Source organism: Neoarius graeffei, chromosome 1, assembly GCF_027579695.1.
Source record: "Neoarius graeffei isolate fNeoGra1 chromosome 1, fNeoGra1.pri, whole genome shotgun sequence".
Lineage (NCBI taxonomy): Eukaryota > Metazoa > Chordata > Actinopteri > Siluriformes > Ariidae > Neoarius > Neoarius graeffei.
This window is the reverse complement of record NC_083569.1, coordinates 59,297,159-59,312,754: the sequence shown is the minus strand read 5'-3', so window position 1 is coordinate 59,312,754 and position 15,596 is coordinate 59,297,159. Positions and strand designations below refer to the sequence as shown.

Genomic DNA, 15,596 nt, shown 5'->3' with positions numbered 1-15,596 from the left:
AAGTTCATTAGATCAGAACATTTACAGCTGAGCAGAGGACTATTTTCATCCTATAAGTGTAACACTGTGCTTTTTGTTTTATTTGTGTGTTTGAATGTAGAGTTTCTTCCAAAACTGTGTGTTTGACCTGTGTGCATTGGGCGGCCCTCACTCTGCATTGTGTGAAGCGATTGAAGCCTACGTAAACGAGTGTCAGGACCGTGGTGTTAGGATCGGACCTTGGAGAAACAACACTTTCTGTCGTGAGTCTCAAAGAAATCTTAAATTCACACTCAGTCTCACTTCGGTCACTTTTATTTACCTGTTTTAAAATAATAGAAGTGTATGCGTGTAGCATGTTATTATTTTAAAACAAGTTGGGTTTCTGCAGTAACATTTTGTGTTTTTCTTTAGCTCTTACATGCCCACCCAACAGCCACTACGTCTCCTGCGTGTCTCCTTGCCAGCCCTCCTGTAACCCTCCTCCACCCAGCCAGTGCACTGGACCCTGTTCGGAGGGGTGTGTGTGTGACCCTGGATATGTACTCAGTGGTGACAAGTGTGTGAAGGAAGATACATGTGGCTGCAAACATAACGGACAATATTACCAGGTGAGAGACTCAGTATTTCTTTGCCAAGTCGGTCAACGAGTTCATTGTACAGTTCTCTAAACTGTTCTGCCTTCTGTCCCTGTATGTCAGCCTGGGGACAAGTTCTACACGAAGGACTGTGAGCTGCTGTGCAAATGTGAGCCTCCATTCGTCAACTGCAGTGCTGCTGAATGTCCTCCCATGCAGCAGTGTGGTGTACAGGGTGGAGAAATAGGATGCTACCCAGTTGGTTAGTATTTCTTCACAGTATCATTTTTTTAAATCTTTTTTTTTTTTTTGAATGTTGCCTGGGATGATGATATTCTCTTGTAGAAGAGGCATGACTTTTGTTTCAGTGTGTGTCTGAGTGTCTGAATCCATTTATACTGTTTTGCCAACTAGACTCCCAGGACTGTATTATTTCTGGTGACCCCCATTACAACACCTTTGATGGTAAATTCTACACCTTCATGGGCACCTGCACCTACACACTGGCTCGCACCTGCAGAAACAACACGGGTGAGTTGTTTCCATTTTAGCTTTCTGAATGGCAGACTGCAGTAAATATTACACTAAATTTCTCATTTATTTCATTATGCTTTTTTGCCACGTGTCACTCTTTAAGTGGAAAACTATTGCATATTTACACAATAATATGAGTTGGGTTTGTGTAGTTTATTCAAAATCCATAAAATCATAGAAAATATTTAATTGTAAGTGGAACATCTGTACAGTGTATTTGTAAAGTTCAGCGGTTAGTGTAATTATTGTGTTTTACAGGCCCCTGGTTCTCTGTGGAGGGAAAAAATGAAGAGAGAGGAGTTGTTGGTGTATCTTATCTTAAGAAGTTGTATGTGACTGTCAGCGGCATCACTGTAACAATGATGAAGAGCAGAACCACTCTGGTCAGTCTAAAAATAATGTCTTTGTTGTTCTCTTGTTTAATTTCTGCCTCATTAGCAAAATGTTTTAAACAGGACATTTTTTGTGTCCACTGTAAAGGACAAAATGTCTATTTTGCTTTCCTTCGTTTTATGAAAGCAATTTCTTCCTTAAATCCAATTTAATTTCTCTGTTTCTCTCCAAATCTTTCCCCACCACTGCAGGTGAACGGTCGTAAAGTAGCTCTACCCCACTCTCCCTCTCCTCTAATCTCTTTAACTTCAGCTGGTCAGTATGTTATCCTCACCACTCCCTTTGGTCTGGAGGTGCGCTGGGATGGCAACCACTATGCTAAGATCACTGTGCCCAGGTACTGAATCATGAATGAGGTTTTGAGGCTTTTGTATATGCAGAGTTTAGTTTTAAGTCCAAAATATTTTATATTCATGAAGGAAAGAACCCTGAATGTCATTTGGAACCCAAATAATTATTTTGACGTTAGATTGAGACATTAATAGCAGAATAGCTGGGATATGTTTTCAGGAAACAATAAGCTCTTGGCATTTACAAAGAGAGGGAGACCAAATAATATCATAGTAGAAAAATATGTCTTGGTTTAATGACATTCGTTATTTTTGCGTAATATTTCTCTCTCTCTCTCAGTACCTACTATGATCAGATGTGTGGTTTGTGTGGAGACTACAACGGAAACCCCAACAATGATTTTACGAAGCCAAATGGTTCAGTGGCTGAAAGCTCAGATCAATTCGGTGACAGCTGGCAAACTGATGAAGATGAAGATGACATGTTAGTCCATTCTCCTTTACTTTCTTTGTTTGATTCCTCTGTCTCACCATTTTTTACGTGGCACATGGTAAATGTTTTAAATGTCAGACATGCTGCATTTTTGAGCATCACTGGCAGACTTGAGCATTAGAATGTAAAAAGAATCCATCATGTGTTTTTAGGTGCAAACCTGATGTCACACCTGACCCACCATGTGACCCAAGTCTTGAGGCTGAAGTGTCAAAACCAGAGAAATGTGGAAAAATAACGAACACTACAGGACCATTCAGGTGAGCTAATATCATACCAGTAGATTTCAAAAGAATTGCCAATCGGACAATTACACTGGGTAAAAATATGTGATCTACTGGAAGCCCAACAGTCTTACAACTTCATTAAAGGTCATAGGCAACGGTCGGAGGTGAAACATAGAATATCAACTTTATTGTCTACAAGAATGACCCAAAAAGCGAATTCAATCTTCTTAGTGTCTAATTTGCACCCTAAAATTGAATAAAACGGTTAAAATATTTTGTTTTACCCAATTTCCAAAGGTTTGTTTACATCTCACTTATGCACACTTTCACCGCCAGGGGACAGTCGTCGTGACCTCATTTAAGCCAAACAGACCGGGAGCAGTTCTGTGTTTACTTGCGAACCGAGCACACGTGTACGGACTTTGGTCGTGAGAGGTTGTGTAAAATGTCTGAAAGCGGTAGCGATTTTGAAGTAGGAAGTCTCCAAATTAAATATCGAGAGGTGAAACCATATATGTATGAACCTATGGTCGTTGCGAAGCAATCGGTGAATGTGGCTCACTGGTTTGACCGTGCGGCCTCGGAATCGGACAGCGACTCGACCGACTCTGATCGCGGTGACCCCGGACCTCAACAAGACTCGCGCCCAAACGATTTTTTCCTGGTAGTTATGATAAATTCTTACTTTCGTCGTAATACTAAATAAGAGCCCTTTTGAAGAATAATTAAACCGCCCTCCCTAGTGGATATAGGTAACGATTACTTGACAGTGCGCCAGTAGGCCACATTAGCCTGCCATCCACGGCATTATACTATTTATAGCCTACTCTAAGCGAGGAAATATCCCTTTGTCTCATTTCCACAATGATTGTGCAGGATCCCTCAGGATTCTTGACTTGTCAATTGCAAGCAAAAGTAAAAATGTTTACCTCCAGTCTTCTCCTTTTCGCTTGAGCGTTGCTGGTCCGTTTCTTCTTTGACTGCTTGATTTTGTAAAAGGCAAAAACTTCTTCCTGAACCGGTCCCGTTGTTACAGTTCACTGCACAACAATAAGGCATGGGTTGTTTTTGGAAATTCCCGAACGCACGTCTACAATCAAGCTGAACGGCAGTGAAAATACACGGACGTCGACTCAACTCAAGCGGTTTGTTTGTCTTAAATGACATCACGCGCCGAGTGGTCACGAAAATAGCCGAACAGAAATTCGCCACGATCCGCGTCAACTTATTTTAATTATTACGTATTAACAATACTTCTTGGGACCAGAAGAAAATTGCAGAGGGTTTTTTTTTAACATATAGAGTTTCAAATGTGCATAAAATTAAAACCGTTGCCTATGACTTTTAAAATTAAGAGACAAATATCAGGACACAAGTGTGTACATGAATTAATTCATCAGAGCACAACGGCAAACTTACTTGAGTAAAAACAAAATCCAAATCAAGGCAAACAAGTCTCTTAATCAAACCACAGCCCACAGCAATAAAGCATTTGAGACAAGTTTAAGTATAATTTACAAATGAGAGAATAACAGAAACTAGCTTGTGATATGAACATAAGGAATCACTAACATAACGAATGAAAACCATGGCAGGGGTAAGAAACTGAAACAGAAATATAGGCACATGGCAATAGTATACAGAGAGGACATGCATACTGCATATGTTTGAAATAAGAACTTTTTACGATATATTTGTCAGAATTTATTATATATTGCTTTTGACTTTATCTTTGTTTCTTTCTGGTTATTGTTCTCCTCTCATCCTCTTTATCCCCCTTACACACATAGGGACTGCATAAAGGTGGTGGACCCTCTGCCATTTTTCCAGAGCTGTGTGTTTGATATGTGCCGCTATAATGGACTGCTGCAGACTCTGTGTGACCAGCTGCAGGCTTATACTGATGCCTGTCTCAGTGCAGGAGCTCCAGTGCACCAGTGGAGGGAGGCAGACTTCTGCCGTGAGTCGCACCCTACAGTAGTGTTCGGAAAGACAGTTACACACACTCACATTCAGTGACTTATCGTCCAGTTCACTATGTGATTCTCTCTCTCTCCTCCACAGCTCTGGATTGTCCTCCTAACAGCCACTACTCTATGTGTGTGAGTTCATGTCCAGAGACGTGTGTGGGTGTGAGCGGCCCACCTGGCTGTGGAGAGAAGTGTCTTGAAGGCTGCAAGTGTGATCCTGGCTTTGTCCTGAGTAACAACAAGTGCGTGCCTCTCAAAGACTGTGGCTGTGTGGACCTTGATGGCTCCTACCACCCTGTGAGTTACACACACACACACACACACACACACACAAAGATTCATCTGTATGAATATACTGAGCTTAAATGCCACATTCAACATGAGAAATCTCAAGTCATTAAATGTTTTTCCTATCATACTTTTTTTAAAAAAACATAAGATTATACTTCTCACTATGAACAATGATTACCAATGTGACTTTATATACAATAGCTTGCATAACCATAGCCCCCTACCTCTTTCAACTTTTCCACTTATCGTAATCTTACCTGTAACTGAAATTGATTTTGCCCACTATGCTCAGTGGTATGCTCCACCGGGTAGGTGGAGCTCGTTAGCCTTGGTTGGCAGTCCACCTAGGAGAAGGAAAACTCTGATTTCAAACCTCCGTGGCCTTGCGGCAATACCCTGTCCAGGATAGGCCATCAAGTTCTGGCATCTTCAAACCAGATAGCTCCGGGCTGATGAGGCTCGATAACCTGGCTGGCAACTAATCTAGAAGAGAAAACTCCAAAATCAACCGCTGCTGTCTCGCGACTTACCCTTCGATGGGAGAGACTTCGGGAGTAAACCCTGAGGATAAATCTGGAGGTGGAGTCCGTTAGGCGGGTCGTCGTTGCTACAACTTCGTCCCGGCAACTCCTGCGTCGCCCTGATGCCAGGCATACTTGCTTGCATTTCCCCTGGACCCCATCAGCTGCGAGGAGAGGGGGGACCTACTGCATGGGCAACAGTTAGTCCTCCATATCAATCTGCCCAGGCTTGCACCTGGAGAGGCCACTCCAGCTTCGCTGTTCTTCAGCGTAGGCATAACACGGGGTTTGCAGCAGTCTACCAGTTATAAGCCCATGCTCCTTTGGTGTAGAGCTGGGCGCTAGGGGTTGCTCTCGACGGTGGGAGGAATTTTTCAATTCCATTGGGTAGTCACCGCCGGCCTTAATCCGGGCAGCCCTCGGACAATAAGGTACTACCCCGCCACAACCTGCTTGCTCCATTGGGTGCTTGGAGCTAGGACAAAATCGACAGGCAGGTTGTAAATCCCAGCACCTGGCAAACATCGTTCACGCACTACAAAAGCGCCAGCTCTTCAAATATCAAGCTGGAATGTAAGAACAATGTGTCCCGGTTTTAATCGCGACCCTCAGTTTATGGACGACCTTCAGAAGACCGCTGTAATAGACATAGAACTCCACCGCCTCAACGTCGACATTGCAGCATTGCAAGAGACTAGACTGCCTTACGTGGGATCCTTACGAGAACAGAATTACACATTTTTCTGGCAGGGGAAAAGATTCGACGAGCCTAGACTGCATGGCATAGGCTTTGCAGTTAAGAACTCCTTGCTGTCCACCATCGAGCCCCCATTAGGGGGTTCGGAGAGACTTCTGACCTTTTGGATGACAACTAGAACAGGTGTAGTCAACTTTGTGTGTTTATTCACCAACTCTATGCTCCACCGCGGAAGAGAAAGACCAGTTCTACGACGCCCTTGACTCGACCATCAAGAGTGTACCCAGCAAGGAAGGACTCTTTATCATGGGAGACTTCAACGCTAGGGTCGGTGCTGACTTTGAAGCTTGGCCGTCTGTCATCGGCCATCATGGTATTGGTAAGATGAACGAAAATGGCCAAAGGCTTTTGAGCTCTGCTCTTTCCACAACCTGGTGGTGACCAACACCTTCTTCCAGAACAAGGAGAGGCACAAAGTTTCATGGCGCCACCCAAGATCCAACCGATGGCACCAGCTAGACCTGATTCTCACCAGGAAAAAAGAGCTGAATCACGTGCACAACACCAGAAGCATGCACAGCGCTGACTGTGACACTGACCACGTCCTTGTTCACTCTGTCCTTTGCCTCGTTCCACACAAGCTACATCACTCCAAGACGAAGTGCGTCCAGTGTATTAATGCCAGCCGAGCCTCATGTCCACTCAGAGTACAAACGCTTCTCGATTCCCTAAAAACATCTTTGGGAAACAGCTATTCACCTGCAGAGACAGCTGAATCGAAATGGACTCATATACGCACCACCCTAGACCAATCTGGGCTCGAGGCATTTGGAAGGAAGGAACAATGGAACCAGGATTGGTTTGAAGCCAACTGGCAGGAAATGGAGCCCGTAGTGGAGGCAAAGCGTGCTGCGCATTTAACCCACGTAAGCAATCCATGTCAGGCTACAAGGGATGCACTGAGAGCTCCACGCAGTAGATGCCAAAAGACAGCCCAACGCTGCACAAATGACTACTGGCTGAAGCTCAGTCAGAGGATCCAGTCTGATGCTGACTGTGGAAACACCGGCAGCATGTATGCAGGCATTAAGAAGGCCACAGGCCTGTCAGCTACAAAGAGCGTCCCACTGAAATCCAAATCTGGCGAATTCATCACCGACCAGAAGAAGCAGATGGAGCGATGGGTGGAGCACTATCTAGAACTGTAGTCCACCCAAAACGTAGTTACAGATGCTGCCCTTGACACCATCAGCCTGCTGCCCATTCTTGCAGAACTGGACAAGGAGCCTACAATGCAAGAACTCAGTAAAGCTTTTGACTCCCTATCGAGTGGCAAGGCCCCGGGTGAGGATGGAATTCCCCCTGAAGTGATCAAGCATGGCAAAGAAGCACTTATCCCGGACCTGTATGATCTACTCCTACTGGTCTGGAGGGAGGGTTCTGTTCTGCAGGACTGGCGTGGCACCAAGATTGTAACCCTCTATAAGAACAAAGGTGAGCGCAGTGACTGTAACTGCTACAGGGGCATCTCCCCGCTGAGCATAGTGGGCAAGATCCTAGCCGGAGTCGTCCTGGAGCGACTGTATGTCCTAGCAACTTGCGTCTACCCGGAAGCTCAGTGTGCCTTTAGGGCTGGCAGGTCCACCATTGACATGATCTTCTCCGTTAGACATCTGCAGGAAAAATGCCGGGAGCAGAACCACCCATTCTTCCTCGCCTTCATTGACCTAACCAAGGCGTTCGACCTCGTTAGCAGAAGCGGACTTTTCCTCATCTTGAAGAAGATCGGCTGCCCCCCTAAGCTGCTTTCCATTATAGAGTCCTTCCACACGGATATGTACAGCACTGTCTGTGACAACGGACAAATGTCAACACCATTCTCAATCCACAGTGGAGTCAAGCAGGGCTGCGTTCTCGCACCAACACTGTTCAGGATATTCTTCTCAGTGCTTCTAGCATGCGCCTTCAAGGACAACGAAGATGGTGTCTACCTCCACACGCGATCTGACAGAAAGCTGTTCAACCTAGCAAGACTTTGCACTAAGACCAAGATCAGACACGTCACCATCAGAGAGGCTCTCTTTGCAGACAACATTGCTCTAGCGACCCACTCAGCCAATGCTCTACAGAGACTGAGCAACCTTTTCACTAAAGCTTGTGATGAGTTTGGTCTTACCATCAGCAAAAAGAAGACTGAAGTGATGGGACAAGGCATTGACCACCCTCCACGCATCTATCTTGGAAGCCACGAGCTTAACTCAGTCGAGAAATTTCAGTACCTTGGGTCCATAATTAGCTCGAATCTCTCACTAGAACCAGAGATCAATGCTAGAATAGGAAAGTCCTCAGCAATCATGTCCAAGCTCCACACCAGAGTATGGTCCAACAACAACCTCACCATTAGTACTCAAATGCAGGTGTACAGAGCTTGCGTCCGAAGCACACTTCTCTACTCCAGCAAAACTTGGACAACCTACTCCACTCAGGAGAGAAGACTCAACAGCTTCCATCTTCGCTGCCTCAGACGCATCCTCAGCATCAGTTGGCAAGATAAAATCCCAAACACCGATGTGCTTGAGCACGCAGAACTTCCATCTATCTACACGCTCCTTAGCCAACGCCATCTTCGCCAGCTAGGCCATGTATGCCTCATGGATGATGGCAGAATACCTAAAGATCTACCGTACGGCGAGTTGTCAGAAGGCTGTAGATCTCGTGGCCGCCCAAGGCTCCGTTTCAAAGACGCCTGTAAGCGCGACTTGAAATCCGCCGGGATCAGCGTACAGTCTTGGGAGACCACTGCCGAGTCCAGAAGTTCTTGGAAAGCTGCCGTCGCAAGCGGGACCAAAGAAGCCAAACTATTACGTAGTGTCAACCAAAAGCGAAAGAGAGCAGCACGCAAGTCTTCCCAGCAAGATCAGGAACCATCTTTGTACATCTGTCCTTCTTGCCAAAGAGACTGCCATTCCCGCATCGGCTTGTTTAGCCAAGCAAAGAAGTGCTAATCAAGGTGCATCCCATTGTCTCACAAGATGGAAGGTGGCCGACGACGACAAAATGCCACATGAGCTGAAAAAATAAATGTAACTGTATGGTGTCATCCTGTTTTTTCAAATAGTACTCCAACTGGACAGTGGATTAGTTGGTGTGTTTGTACATTGTCTAGGTGAATGAGAGCTGGTACCTGGAGGGCTGTGAACATCAGTGTGTGTGTCTAAGTGGAAGAACCATTCTGTGCTACAACACCAGTTGTTTACCTACAGAGACCTGCCAGCTGCTGGATGGAGAGTACATCTGTAAACCGAATGGTACAAGAAATAACTACAGCACATTCACTGTAAAAAACAATTAAATTTTTATTTATCGGCATTTACTTAAATGGTAAACTCGTACACCTTTTAAGCCAACTACAGTGCAAAAATTATTTTAGCCTCTATGATTTTCTCCCTTCTAACTCTTTGGATCAATAGATGGAAACACAACAAAACCCCCAACACCCCAGCCGTCAACCCCACAGACACCCACCCCTTCTCCTACACCACCAGGTAAAACTTGCTTATATTTATATTGCTATTGATATTGTATTTTCCTCTCTACAATCTACCCATGAATACCAATCTGTTCTAACCACTTCTCCTGTCCACTACTAGTGAAGTGTCCTCCTGATGCGGAGTACATAGAGTGTGGTCCAGCTTGCATTCCCAGCTGTAAAGAACCGTCCACTAACTGCACTGGCTCCTGTATCAGTGGCTGCTTCTGCAAACCAGGTTTTGTGTTCAGAGGCAAACGCTGCGTTCCCATTGAGAAGTGTGGATGTCTGGATGAAAATAATAACTACTATGAGGTAAGCACAGTTCACAGTTGCTTATGGCAAATATACATTCAGCCGTGAAGCAGCGCCATTCATTCTGTAAGTGTGATTTTCTTGCAGCCGGGAGAGATTGTCTTTGGGACTGGCTGCTCCAAGCTGTGTCGCTGTGCAGGCAATTATACCTTGAGCTGTGTGGACAACACTTGTGACTCCACAGAAGAATGTCGGCAAGTGGGAGGAATCTATGGCTGTTATCCTAAAGGTGCTGCGAAAAAGCTTATTTACAATGTCTCATCTCATTATCTGTAGCCGCTTTATCCTGTTCTACAGGGTCGCAGGCAAGCTGGAGCCTATCCCAGCTGACTACGGGCGAAAGGCGGGGTACACCCTGGACAAGTCGCCAGGTCATCACAGGGCTGACACATAGACACAGACAACCATTCACATTCACACCTACGGTCAATTTAGAGTCACCAGTTAACCTAACCTGCATGTCTTTGGACTGTGGGAGAAACCGGAGCATCCGGAGGAAACCCACGCGGACACGGGGAGAACATGCAAACTCCGCACAGAAAGGCCCTCGCCAGCCACGGGGCTCAAACCCGGACCTTCTTGCTGTGAGGCGGCAGCGCTAACCACTACACCACCATGCCGCCCTTATTTACAATGTATTATACAATTATATCATTGAAAAATTAGGTTTTTATGTCATCTCTTTTTTGAGAAAGAACATAAGCCTATTGAATTATATCAGCAGTATTGGATACGATAATGTCGAAAAATAAAAAAGCGAATTAATGAAGTCAGATTTCCCCTTATTTGGCTTTTGAACTCCTTTTTACCCTTTCCGTCTACAGACACCTCCACCTGTATTGCCTCAGGTGACCCACACTACACCACCTTTGATAAGCGCTACTATGACTTCATGGGCAACTGCACTTACTTAATGTCTGAGCCATGTAACAGCACAGACGTGCCTCACTTTGCTGTCTACACTGAAAATGAGAATCGCTACAACATTCCCACGGTCAGTTATGTGAAAGCTGTCCATGTCCATGTTCAGGGAGTGAAGGTGTCCATCCTGAAAGGAGGAGTTGTGCAGGTGAGGAAACAGAGAGCGAATGACTGTAGAAAATAAAGGAAATGAATATCTGGATTTTGTAATGATGTTGTAAGAAATTCATTTTCTGAATACTCTTCCAATTCTGTTCTCAGGTAAATGGAACCAAAGTGAACATACCACTGAGCCCTGTTCCTGGAGTGGACATCTTAAAGCAGGGGACACTCTACACAGTGTCCATGAGCTTTGGTGTGACAGTTCGCTACGATGGAAACCACTATATGGACATCAAAGTTATCAAAGAGTGAGTGTTGTGTTACAGTGATAATGAATAATGTCCAATTAATACAGTGTGTAACTAGCACGCCCAAATGGTTCTGTGATAGCAATCCATTTTAACAAAAACTATATATTTTTTTCATCTTAAAAAACAACAACATTACCCTGTTTGCAACCAGTCCACTGATACCCACATCACGTTTCTGACACCAGTCACCAGCTTGTTCATATTTTCTAGCTTATTATCGTATCTTAAGCACCAACATCTGCCATTTTGTATGTATTATTTCGTAAATTAAACTTTACAACATGAGGAGCACAATAGCATACCTTGATCATCTCATATTAATGTGAATATAGCATATGACTGAATTGAACTTTACAAAATCTATATCATCTACGTTCTTTGTTTTGTGATTCAATTGTGGCACATCATATGTGTTTAGAGAACACACCAATATTTATATATAAGGTTACAATTCTGCTGTCATTCTCATATAATGTGTGTGTGTGTGTGTGTGTGTGTGTGTGTGTGTGTGTGTGTGTGTGTGTGTGCGCGTGTGTGTGCGTTTGCAGCTATCAGGACAAGCTTTGTGGTCTGTGTGGAGACTATAATGGCAACATTAAAGATGACTTCCGTACCCCCACCGGTGAACTGGTCAACAGTCCAACTGAGTTTGGCAACAGCTGGAACACAGACCCTGAGTGAGCCATTGGTTTTGTATTGTGTACAAACAGAGGGATTGAGTTTTCCTTGTTCCTTTTTCCCTCGAATGTCTGTACAATGACAGAGCCGTAGCAATTATTTCTATTTACTTTTCAGCTGCAATAAACCCCCAGTTGGCCCAGAGCCTGACTGCGCAGACATAGACAAGGACCTTTATGAGAGTCCTGCTTACTGTGGAATCATATTGGACAGCAAAGGCCCATTTGCTGTCTGTCACCCAAAAGTCAAGCCTAACGTACGTTCATTAGATCAGAACATTTACAGCTGAGCAGAGGACTATTTTCATCCTACAAGAGTAACACTGTGCTTTGTTTTTTTATTTGTTTTATTTGTTTTCATTTTTTTAATTTGTGTGTTTTAATGTAGAGTTTCTTCCAAAACTGTGTGTTTGACCTGTGTGCATTGGGTGGCCCTCACTCTGCATTGTGTGAAGCGATTGAAGCCTACGTAAACGAGTGTCAGGACCGTGGTGTTAGCATCGGACCTTGGAGAAACAACACTTTCTGTCGTGAGTCTCAAAGAAATATTAAATTCACACTCAGTCTCACTTCGGTCACTTTTATTTACCTGTTTTAAAATAATAGAAGTGTATGCGTGTAGCATGTTGTTATTTTAAAACAAGTTGGGTTTCTACAGTAACATTTTGTGTTTTTCTTTAGCTCTTACATGCCCACCCAACAGCCACTACGTCTCCTGCGTGTCTCCTTGCCAGCCCTCCTGTAACCCTCCTCCACCCAGCCAGTGCACTGGACCCTGTTCGGAGGGGTGTGTGTGTGACCCTGGATATGTACTCAGTGGTGACAAGTGTGTGAAGGAAGATACATGTGGCTGCAAACATAACGGACAATATTACCAGGTGAGAGACTCAGTATTTTTTGCCAAGTCGGTCAACGAATTCATTGTACAGTTCTCTAAACTGTTCTGCCTTCTGTCCCTGTATGTCAGCCTGGAGACAAGTTCTACACGAAGGACTGTGAGCTGCTGTGCAAATGTGAGCCTCCATTCGTCAACTGCAGTGCTGCTGAATGTCCTCCCATGCAGCAGTGTGGTGTACAGGGTGGAGAAATAGGATGCTACCCAGTTGGTTAGTATTTCTTCACAATATAATTTTTTTTAATCTTTTTATTTTTTTGAATGTTGCCTGGGATGATGATATTCTCTTGTAGAAGAGCCATGACTTTTGTTTCAGTGTGTGTCTGAGTGTCTGAATCCATTTATACTGTTTTGCCAACTAGACTCCCAGGACTGTATTATTTCTGGTGACCCCCATTACAACACCTTTGATGGTAAATTCTACACCTTCATGGGCACCTGCACCTACACACTGGCTCGCACCTGCAGAAACAACACGGGTGAGTTGTTTCCATCTTCGCTTTCTGAATGGCAGACTGTAGTTTAGGACTGTAGCAATCTCATTATCACAATTACATTTACATTTATTTTGTTATATTTTTGCATAATTTGAAAATGTGAACAATAATTGTGCTCACACACCTCTTTTCCATACATACTTATACATACATAAAGTATATTACCCACTCATCTCTATTCAAAATCCATAAAAATACTTTTCAATATTTTTGTGCATTTTGATATGCATAACCTTTTTTATTCCCAATACTATGTGTTTACAGGTCCCTGGTTCTCTGTGGAGGGAAAGAATGAAGAGAGAGGAATCTCTGGCATATCATACCTCAGGAAGTTATATGTGACTGTCAGTGGCATTACTGTGACGATGATGAAGAGCAGAACCACTCTGGTTAGTAAGAACTATTAAACATAAGGAATTCTTTTTAAGTGTTTAATGTGATATGTGTTTGAATTTAATCCATTGTTATTCCTATGAATTTGTATTAAAAGCATCAATGAGATTTTAAAACTCTCCTACCTCTTTTACATACATACTTATACATACATACAGTATATTACCCAGACTTGATTCATTAAATGTATCTTTAATTTGTCCTGTTCTGGTAAACACTGTTTCTCTGTCTAATTCCCTTTTGTTTCTCTACTACTGCAGGTGAACGGTCGTAAAGTAGCTCTACCCCACTCTCCCTGTCCTCTAATCTCTTTAACTTCAGCTGGCCAGTATGTTATCTTCACCACTCCTTTTGGTCTGGAGGTGCGCTGGGATGGCAACCACTACGCTAAGATCACTGTGCCCAGGTACTCTATCACAGATTGACTGATTTACCAACTTTTCCAAGAAGTTGTTTCTTCAGCTCACTGAAGGTAACAAAGCAAAAAGTCTTTAAGATGAAAATCAATAACCTGTATAATATCTCTCTCTCTCTCTCTCTCTCTCTCTCTCTCTCTGTCTGCGCATGTGTGGCAGAGGAGTGAATGTGGCGTGTAAAGCACATGAGAGCAGTTGGCGTTTTGTCAGCTTTTTTTGGCATTTAATGCTTTTTTCTCCTTATAACATCTCAGAATTTTTGTGGTTTTTGTGTGAGCAAATAACTGTGTGTGTGTGTGTGTGTGTGTGTGTGTGTGTGTGTGTGTGTGTGTGTGTGTGTGTGTGAGAGAGAGAGAGAGAGCAGCAGCACGCGGGAGAAGCATGGCGCTTCCCAGCACAAGGTTGTGTGAGAGTTTAACTCACCAGCAGTGTCCAGACTGTGTGCAGGGTGAGTGTAGAGTAGTGTGTGTTAGCAGTTGGAAATGTGGTGGGGCATGAGAATATTGTCTCTGCCTCCCACATGAACAGCGTGATTGTTGTGTTCCTGAACGATGTAAACAGAGTGAGGAAACTAATAGAGACAGCCCTGGTGAAAATCTTTCAAGGATCTTCAAGTATCCGTAAAGTTCTTTGTGAGGGTCTTTGAGGATCCTGTTGAGGGTCTCAACAAAGATCTTCAAAAGATCTTCAAGAATCTTTTAAATTCTTGCCAAGATTTTCAAGGATCTACAAAGCTCTTTTAATTTCTTGCCAAGATCTTCAAGGATCTTCAGAATTCTTTTCAAGATCTTAAAGGATCTGCAAATATCTTTTAACATCTTGCCAAGATCTTCAAGGATCTTCAAAGTTCTTTACAAGATTTTCAAGGATTTACAATGATCTTCAATTTTCAAGATCTTCAAGGATCTACAATGATCTAAGTTTTTTTCAAGATCTTCAAGGATCTTTAGAATTCTTGTCAAGATCTTTAAAGTTATTGAAAAGATCTTCAAGGATCTTTCATATTCTTGCCAAGATCTTCAAGGATCTACAAAGAATTTTCAACTTCTTTGAAAATAACTTTGAAGATCCTTGAAGATCTTGGCAAAGCATTAAATGATCTTTGTAGATCCTTGAAGATCTTGGAAAGAAAACTGAAAATCCTTGAAGATCTTGGCAAGAAGTTAAAAGATCTTTGTTGATCCTTGAAGATCTTGCCAAGAATGTTAAAGATCCTTGAAGATCTTTTGAGAATCTTTGTTGAGATCCTCAACAGGATCCTCAAAGACCCTCACAAATGACTTTACGCATCCTTGAAGATCCTTGAAAGGTTTTCACCAGGGATATTTCAGAGTTTGTTTTGTATTTATATACATCTTGTTGTTTGCTAGTTCCTGTGAGAGGCCAACTTTGTACTTTTAGGCCATCACTCATGAGAACTTGTCCCCAAAAGCAAACAGCTCCAGTTACAGAAAGCATTACTGTGTCCAGATATTCACTTCAGAGAGGTTCCACTGTATTTTGCAAGATTCATGTACCACAGAATTGATTTCCACTGCTTTCTTGATCTTGAGATGCATGCAAAGTT

General features: G+C 43.4%; 1 protein-coding gene across 1 annotated transcript in view; it reads left to right on the top strand.

Moving 5' to 3' along the window:
* zanl (zonadhesin, like) overlaps positions 1-15,596 on the top strand; it is a 120,818-nt gene that overhangs the window by 65,742 nt on the left and 39,480 nt on the right. Inside the window, 23 exon segments of the mRNA XM_060919399.1 lie at positions 101-242; positions 394-590; positions 681-819; positions 972-1,088; positions 1,350-1,474; positions 1,676-1,821; positions 2,115-2,258; positions 2,420-2,527; positions 4,285-4,454; positions 4,559-4,761; positions 9,140-9,281; positions 9,624-9,817; positions 9,905-10,046; positions 10,642-10,886; positions 11,000-11,148; positions 11,700-11,828; positions 11,947-12,085; positions 12,217-12,358; positions 12,510-12,706; positions 12,796-12,934; positions 13,086-13,202; positions 13,485-13,609; positions 13,874-14,019. Coding sequence (XP_060775382.1) covers positions 101-242; positions 394-590; positions 681-819; positions 972-1,088; positions 1,350-1,474; positions 1,676-1,821; positions 2,115-2,258; positions 2,420-2,527; positions 4,285-4,454; positions 4,559-4,761; positions 9,140-9,281; positions 9,624-9,817; positions 9,905-10,046; positions 10,642-10,886; positions 11,000-11,148; positions 11,700-11,828; positions 11,947-12,085; positions 12,217-12,358; positions 12,510-12,706; positions 12,796-12,934; positions 13,086-13,202; positions 13,485-13,609; positions 13,874-14,019 — 3,497 coding nt within the window.